Here is an 8,960-nt window from a genome sequence, read left to right on the forward strand (position 1 = left end):
TCCCTCCAAGAGCACTTACTCCACCGTGTCCCCACAGCGTTGTGAGCTCAATGAGGGAAGAAACTGTGTTTGTTGAATCAATCCCAGGCGCAGGGAACCTAGTAAATATTCCATAAAGAACTGTGAATTACCACTTCTCACCCCCTTTCCATATTTTTGGACGTATAATAGTAACAGATCAGGAACAAAATGCAAAAGAAAAAAAAAAAAAAAAAAGCCAGATACAATTCTGATCATTACTTGGGGACTTCTTTCTACATGTAAAGAATCACAGTTTGCGGAGCCATTTTATTTTCTTGTAAAACGTTGCCCTGCGGCAAAAGTGAAGTTGTCTTTGTGTTTGCAGCAGGTGTTGTGCGCGGTCAAATACGCTGATTTCAGCTGTCATTTGGGGGACGAGGGGCACGCGGTGCCCGAGCTTAGGGACCCAAGTGCACAAACGGCGCAAGACCAGTTGATTGGAGTGGCGACGACCAACCAGCCCTCGCCGTGGGCCAGAGCTGAAGGTGAGGAACTGCGGCGTGGGGGTGCGGGGTGACTAGTTCGAGGCCGGCACAGCTATTTACAGCTGTCGGCAGAAACTAATGCCAAGGGAGGAGTTTTCTAGGAAAGCGAAACCGAAACTTAAAGGGACAAAGTTTGCCGCACTCAGTGGGGCAGGTGGAGCCCCGGGGGCAGGGGAGCGGAGCTGAGGATGGCTGCGCCCGGCTCCTTCCCCCTGCGGGTGGAAGGGTCCTGGGGCCCCGACCCCCCCGAAGAACTTGAGCACCAAGTTGCAGATGTACTTCCAGAGCGCGAGGAGATCCGGAGGCGGAGAGTGTGAGGTCCGCCAGGAGCCGGGCACCGCGACCCGCTTCCTGGCGTTCTTCCATCTAGACGCTGGTGAGGGGTGCAAGGGTGGGGGTGAGAGGGACAACCGGGGTCTTCCCGCGGGGGGGGTACCTTGGAACCCGCCGGGCTCCTGCTGCAGCCTTAGGGGAGGGAGGGCGCGCGAGGGGCGAGAAGCACTCCCACGTGCTGCCGGAAGGTGGCGGCAGAACCGCGCCAGTGAGTTCTGACGCCGACCCGCGGCAGACGGAAAGGAGCTGATAGGCTGCTTGCTTCACCTCCTTTTACGAGGCTGCCTGCCTGGAGCCTTAGCGGCCGAGTTGTTCCGTTGCAGTTGTTCTTCATTCTGTTAAAGCAGCTGTTCAGAACTCCAAAGGTTGAACTCCAAAGGTTCCCTCACAGTTGTAAGGGAAGAGAAAGTTTCCAGGGAGAGTCACATCTCAACTGACTCCTGAGGGCCAGTTGTGTTGCTGACGGGGCGGGACAGGTGTTGGGGCCGGGAGTGCACAGGACATCTTCAGCAACACGCAGGGCGCCCTCAGGGAGGTTTGGGTTGAGTGATGACTTTGCTCATCTCCGAGTACAAGCAAGATCTGCCGACGGGGGCCTGGGAAATTTCAAAAGGCCAAGAGGGGCGGGGGACGCCTATATTTTAAAGATCTTAGGCATTCTGTTATTAAACCTCTTTCTTGTGAAGTGCTGGGGAGGAAGTTAACGCTAAGAAAAAGTTGGGTTGAGATGGTAGAGGGCCTTGAATGACACCATGAGGACTACGAACCCCCCCCCCCCCCCGCTCGCATAGGCAGAGGAGAGACATGTCCAAGTACACCTTAGGGAGATAAATCTGGTTGAAAATAAGTACCTTGACTTCTGTTGGGAGAGACCCTGGAAATCACAACTTTTAGGAGATTCATGTCATGTCTTAGGTGAGGACAATTGAGTCCTTGAGCAATGAAAATCAGCGTGGGGCTGGAAGATACGTATTCCTGTACTGTTCTGGATTTGGTAACTGAGGTCAACAATGCTCTGAGAGAGAGGGACAGAGAGGTAGGGAGAGGGAGAGGCCCCCTTTCCCTCAGTTATTTTTTTTGGTGGGGGACAAAAGGTATTAAGGAATGTGAGGAGTTACGGGGATTTTCCCACAGGTCCTGAGGTTCCTCATGTTTCTGGGGTCACTTGGAGGAGGTGCAAAATTGCTTCCTAAAAGCACGTTGGGTGTAAATATAGAAAGTTACTGGAGGGCTGTGTGCTGTTGGTGAACACCCGGAATCTTTGCTGGGGGTGCGCTGGTACCTCTTCCCTCGGTGTCAGGGTGGTTCTTGAACTGGGGGCAGGGGTGACATTCTGAGTTGATGTGGGTTGGAAGTTTTGAGCCCCCCCTTGCAGGCGGTTGAGCGGCTGAGTTCCCCACCCTCCTTGCTTTTGCCTTTAGGAGAGGGAAGATAAGTACCCACCCAATTATTATCTGCTGGGTCCAGACACCGCCAGATCTGTAGTGAGAGGCCTGTGAGCTGCTGTTCCCAGAGGGTGTCCTTTTTCCTTTGGAATCTCATAGGAAAGGATGTGGACAACCCCTGATCCTACCTTCCTGCTGCTGGATTTAGAGAAGCATTTGAGCCAAAGGAGAGGCAATGCGGCTAACCTGAGAGAAACTGGAATGCTCTAGGCAGAGATCCAGAAGGGAAAGAATGAAACCCAGGGAGGAGAAGGGTCCACAGCTAAGTATGTTGAAGGGGAGGCCAGTTGGGGACAGGAGACCTACTAGGCTCAGAGCCCTTATGAAAACGAAGTACCAGGTTTTCCAAGGACTAATTTCACCGAGGAACGCTCAGAAGGGCTGCTGTGCAATGTCAGCCATTTCCCCTGGATTTCATTTTCTTCAAGGAGTTTTACCACTTTGATTGCCAGCTGTCAACATCATAGGGGCTTGGCCCTTAGGGACACTTACTTCTTCTTTAGAATCCCATTATCTTCCCCGGTAGTTCTCAAATTGGGGGCACAGACCTCTCTGTATCTGACTCACAACAGACTAATCAGACCCAGTCCCGGCAGCCTCAGAGATTTTGGAACCCGGGGTGCGGGAGAGTAGGAATCTGTGTGTTTAACCAGCACCATGGTGACTCTGGTGTGCTAAAGTTTAGGAAACCCTGTTGTTTGTTGCAAACACTGAGTGAAAAAGAAAAGGGAAATAATAGAAAATACAAACAGCATAAAAATACCAGCAGCGCAAAGTACACTTTTGTGTTGATGATGTCCTTCTGTTCTAGTCCTGAACGCAGAAATGGTTGCTCCTTCCTCTCATCGCCCAGCCCACCTCCCCCTACCTCCATCCCCAGGCTGCTCCAGCGACCTCTGTTATGGTACCCCCAGCACAGATGACTCAGACTTAGAACAACTCAAAACCTTTTATGGACAAGGATCCTGGGAGGGGGGGTGGCAGGAAGTGCCTATTCAGTTTCAGTTTCCTACCAGAGAAGCTATTGCCCCAGCACAATGTGGCCAGAAATTTGCTAACAGTGATCCTCGTTCTCCAGCAGGGATTCCCTCCCCCCACCCCCTCCCACGAGGAAGTGGCTTTACCAGGTGGGCCACCGTATAGTGCGTTCTTCATATGATTCATGTAGTTAGAATGAGCCCAGCAGCACTGCTGTGTAGAAATAAGAGTATAGCTGGGCTGCCTGGGTGGCTCAATCGGTTAAGCGTCTGCCTTCCGCTCAGGGCATGATCCTGGGGTCCTGGGATCCAGCCCCAAATGGGCTCTCTGCTCAGCAGGGAGCCTGATTCTCTCTCTCTTCCTCTGCCTTCCACTGTTCATGCTCTCTCTCCTTCTCAAAAAATAAATAAAATCTTCAAAAAAAAAAAAAAGAAAAGAAAAGAAATTAGTGTATGGCAAACAGAAGTATTTGGAAGCTGTATCTTTCTCTTAAATAGTTCACTCAGTTTCTTCGAAATCCAGTGTACATTGACTTAGAAGACGTTAAGCCCTGTTTTAGATGTGTGCTTTTATCCTCCTTTCGGGTCATAACTTGGCTTCTGTTGATTGTCCGTCTCTTTGGGATAAGGGAATCCATCTCCTCTTTAGGTAAAGTTGAATGTCAGTGGTCTGAGGTTGGTGCAGAAGGGAGACTGTCCACATGGGGAGGGGTGGCTGGACGTCAGAGTTTCAGCTCTTTTTCCTTCCAGATTCACCTTGTCTTGGTTGCGGGTCACTTACCCCTATTGCTACTGTCTGCTCTCTTGAAATCCTGGTGCCCTGCGTGATTGTGCACGATCTCAGATCTTTTGCGTTTAGATGCCTGGATAAGACTCTCCCAAAGTCTAGGGGGATTATAAAAGGAATGCATCACAGAAGCCCACGACTCTAGACCAGTTGGCTTACAAAACTTGGCTGGTTCTCAGGCTTTAGGGGTCTTATTCAGTCCTCAGTCCTCCCACTAGCTTAGGCCAGCCCCTCAGGAGTCCGTGTGAAAACATCTGCTATCTCGTAAAGAGTGAAAGTAGAGTCTGGTGTTCCTTCTCATATTGTTTCTGGGGCCTGTTTCTAAGTTAGCATCCGGTGAAGGCCTCACTTCTCCTACCCTTTCATGGATGAGTGAGGTGGGAAAGCTCTTCCAACTCCTTCTTAGGGAAGATTCCCTATCTCCTCCGCCTCTCATACCATCCGCACCGGAATGCAGCACGGAGCCCAGCATTCACGTCAGAGTCACGGCTGGGAGCAGCTGGGCACTCTCAAAGGTTCACCTTCACCCTGAACTCTTCGCACCCTCTGTGTTGACCACGCCTCCTCCTCTAAACTTACTCACCACCACTTCTCCATGGCCTGGGATACACTGATTTCCCTTTTCTCTCTCTGGCTGCTCCTGCTTGTAATTATAAATTTACGTTTGCATAGCCCTTGTGGGTGTTATAAAACTCATTCGCAGACACCTTTTAAGGGAGGAAACTGACTCAAGAAGTTAAGGTAGTTTCTCAATGTCACTCATCTAGTTTTTTGGCAGAGTTGGAATTCAAATCCCAGTCTTTGGACTCTTATGTTCACTGTTTAGTTTTTTCACTACAACCCAGCTGCCTGCTATGCTAATTCTTTTTTTTTTTTTTTTTAATCTCTCCCATCCCTTCTTTTCTACTCCATTGATTATTGGATGTCAGGCTCTTACCATCCTAGGTTAAAGAGTGAACGAAATACCTTTTTCACTAGGCTCCTAGCCATTGTGCTCATGGTCACTCAAATCACCTTCCTAAAGCTCAGCTTTTTTTTTTTAAGGTTTTATTTATTTATTTGACAAGAGAGACACAGCAAGAGAGGGAACACAAGCAGGGGGAGTGGCAGAGGGAGAAGCAGGCTTCCTATGGAGCAGGGACCCCGATCCAGGGTTTGATCCCATGACCCTGGGATCATGACCTGAGCCGAAGGCAGATGCTTAACTGACTGAGCCACCCAGAAACACAGCTAAGTCCCTGAAACATAGCTTTCATCATGCCTTTTCCCAGCACCCAGTCTTCACTGTTCATCATGAGACATGCTTTGATTATTTCTCTTCACTTGTAGAATAAATATTGTTACCTTTGTTAGTACCTACTAAGCATTATATACTGTACGAAGTCCTTTATAATGTTTGTCAATTTAATCGATGTAACACCTATATAAGACAGTGTTCATTAATTATTTGCTAATAGACAAGAAGACTGAGGCTTTGCAAGTAAGACTTACTAAGGAACATTCCCAAGGGTTAAAAAAAAATAATAGTAAGGGTAAAGATGGGGTTGAAACCCATGTCTGCTTGCTAAACTTTTTATCTTTTCACCATGTAAGGACTTGCTTGGGAAACTGACCAAGCCATTGATTGAAAATGATGAAGCCCTATGGAAATCATGGAGTAATTTGGTGAATAAAGATTGCTTGACAGTTTCTTTCTTTCTTTCTTTCTTTCTTTCTTTCTTTCGCTTGTTTCAGTTCGGCAAAGAGTTCTGGAGACTAAGAACCATGAGTTGCTATGGCCAGGCATAGGAACATTCCAGTTAACTGTCCAGTTGCCCACAGCCCCAGAGGAAGTCCAGGATGTCTTAGAGGGGGACATTCCAGCAAAGGTAAGTGAAGGCGTGAGTAAAGGGCAGCAGGGTGTTCTGCCAGGGTGTGTGGGAAGGAAATCACAATATGGAGAAGATAGTGGGATGAGAAGTATAAATCAAATTGGAATAGAAAGCACCTGATAGATGTGGAGGGCATGAAAGCAGTCATGAGGAAGATATGGGAAAATTAAGGATGGGGGCACTTTTTGTTTGATTTTATACGCGTTCTGAAAAGTCTGAATTTACAGGTTATAATAAGGGTGGTTTGAGATGTAAATTTTTGGGCTTGGGTGATTTTAACCTGGAATTCACTCTGTTTTATTTGTACATCATTTTGAGGGGACAGCGACCCATACTACCTGTGCTGTCTCCTCGACTGTAAAATGGGACAGTAATCCAACCCTCGTTGGGTTGGTGGATCGTTGTGAGGATTAAATGAGACAATCTCTGTAAAGCAGAAGGCAAGGTGCTTGTTAATAGTAAACAATAAATGTTAAATGGGGAAAAGATTTAGGTCTTATCCCATCCCCCAGGCGCTTGGTGTTAATTGGGGTTTCAGTTATTTGTGACTTGTTTTTACCCATGATTCTTGGGCAAAGTAGATGCAACTCCATGTGAGGTGCGTTCAGTAGCATAAGTGCCAGAGCTCTTGATGATTGTTTCTGTGGACCCGATGTCTCCAGGTCCATCCCAGGGACAGCTTCTCAATGTAAAGAAATTATCAGTCATTTCTTGATGCTACTCTATTGTTTATTGGATTTCAGGAATCAGAGACCAAAGCACATATCCAAGAACCAGGTAAGGGGAAAGAAACAATATGACTGATCTTCGCCAGCAGTTTTGCTTTCATTAAAGATGGCACTGGCAGGGCTCATAATAGTTCTGTTCTTGACTTCACAAAGCAGCGTGTGCTCAGCCTAGAGATGCCATCTGCGTCCTCGCAGCCAGCTGTGCTGAGGGTGAGCATGGGGGGAGCCCCCCCGAGATCTTCAGGCTCAGGTCCAAAGGATGGGAACAGCTCTCTCTGTGGGGACTGGGGACACCTTGCAATTGAAGGGAGGCAAAGAGGTGCCTGGGAAACGGGAATAAATTGACTCATATTGCCCACCTGTGCCCAGCCAGCCATCAAGAAGCAAGGACGTATTGCGTCAGTGTGTCCTGTGTGGCTCAATTAGTTTCTGAGCACTGGATCTGGAGGGTGCCGTCCTCTGGGACCACAACAGGAGGGTGGGCAAAAGCTTCTAAGTGCTGAGTGCAGGATGTGGGTGCAGCAGCTCCTCTCATCCCATCTGCTGTAGGAAACAGCCTGCCACCTCGCAACTCTTGTGGCCTCTGCTGCTTCCCTAGTGTCTGGGTGTTGGCCTATAGTACCAACTGTCAGTTCCTGAAGAAGCAGCTTGTTTTCCTGGCTAAGCATCCTCTTGTAAGGGGGTTGGGGGAGATGGTGACCTGGGCTGAATGGCTGGGGAACAGAGTTGAAGTGATTATGTATATCCAAATCTTAGGGAAATGGAATTTCAAAAAAATGTGTAAATTATTATCTTCTAAAATTGACACTGTCTTGAGAACATGTTTCGATTTTTGCAACTTTCTCTTTTCAAAATGGCAGTTGGCTTTACTTGGCAAACCCACTGGACAGGGATGCATGGATTGTTTTTACCTAACATGGAGGCACTATTCAGCTGTAGAATATAGGATGTGTGGTTTTCTTAAGCTCATGATTCCATGATTCAGGACACCTGGGTGGCTCAGTCAGTTAAGCGTCTGCCTTTGGCTTAGGCCGTGATCCCAGGGTTGTGGGATTGAGTCCTGCATCAGGCTCCCTGCTCAGCGAGGAGCCTGCTTCTCCCTCTGCCTGCTGCTCCCCTGCTTGTTTTCTCTCTCTCCCTCTATGACAAATAAATAAATCTAGAAGGAAAAAAAAATCTCATGATTGTTATAAGAACTATTTGTCTGTTTGGAATAACTCCTGCTTTCTGTTCTTCAGATATGGACCAAGCTCACGTAACTCCCAGTGTTCATGGGGACCCCCTGAATCCTTATCTATTCTTTAAAAAAATTTTTTTTATTAACATATAATGTATTATTTGCCCCAGGGGTACAGGTTTGTGACTTGTGCAGCTTACACACTTCACAGCACTCACCATATCATATACCCTCCCCGATGTCCATAACCCAATCACCCTCTCCACAGTCCCCCTCCCCCCAGCAACCCTCAGTTTGTTTTGTGAGATTAAGAGTCTGTTATGGTTTGTCTCCCTCCCAATCCCATCTTGTTTCATTTTTTCCTTACCTATCCCCCAACACCCCCGAACTCTGCCTCTCAACTTCCTCATATCAGGGAGATCATATGATAATTGTTTTTCTCTGATTAACTTATTTTGCTCAGCCTAATACCTCTAGTTCCATTCACGTCATTGCAAATGGCAAGATTTCATTTCTTTTGATGGCTGCATAGTATTCCATTGTATATATATATGCCACATCTTCTTTATCCATTCATCTGTTGATGGACATCTAGGTTCTTTCCATAGTTTGGCTATTGTGGACATTGCTGCTATAAACATTGGGATACACATGCCCCTTCAGATCACTACATTTGTATCTTTAGGGTAAATACCCAGTAGTGCGATTGCTGGGTCTTAGGGTAGCTCTATTTTCAACTTTTTGAGGAACCTCCATGTTATTTTCCAGAGTGGCTGCACCAGCTTGCTTTCCCACCAACAGTGTAAGAGGGTTGCCCTTTCTCTGCATCCTTGCCAGCATCTGTCGTTTCCTGACTTGTTAATTTTAGCCATTCTGACTGGAGTGAGGTGGTATCTTATTGTGGTTTTGATTTGTATTTCCCTGATGCCGAGTGATGTGGAGCACTTTTTCATGTGTCTGTTGGCTATCTGGATGTCTTCTTTGCAGAAATGTCTTGTTCTCTGCCCATTTCTTGATTGGGTTATTTGTTCTTTGGGTGTTGAGTTTGATAAGTTCTTTATAGATTTTGGATACTAGCCTTTTATCTGGTATGTCATTTGCAAATATCTTCTCCCATTCTGTCAGTTGTCTTTTTG

General features: G+C 47.3%; 1 protein-coding gene across 1 annotated transcript in view; it reads left to right on the plus strand.

Moving 5' to 3' along the window:
• The first annotated feature begins 664 nt into the window (after positions 1-664).
• Positions 665-8,960, plus strand: part of LOC111154991 (poly(ADP-ribose) polymerase family member 14) — a 50,814-nt gene continuing 42,518 nt past the window's right edge. Inside the window, 4 exon segments of the mRNA XM_022514970.1 lie at positions 665-748; positions 750-882; positions 5,783-5,916; positions 6,663-6,696. Of these exon segments, the coding sequence (XP_022370678.1) occupies positions 695-748; positions 750-882; positions 5,783-5,916; positions 6,663-6,696 (355 nt within the window). The 5' untranslated portion in view covers positions 665-694.

This window comes from Enhydra lutris, unplaced genomic scaffold (genome assembly GCF_002288905.1).
Source record: "Enhydra lutris kenyoni isolate GAN:26980312 unplaced genomic scaffold, ASM228890v2 scaffoldscaffold39, whole genome shotgun sequence".
Taxonomy (NCBI): domain Eukaryota; kingdom Metazoa; phylum Chordata; class Mammalia; order Carnivora; family Mustelidae; genus Enhydra; species Enhydra lutris.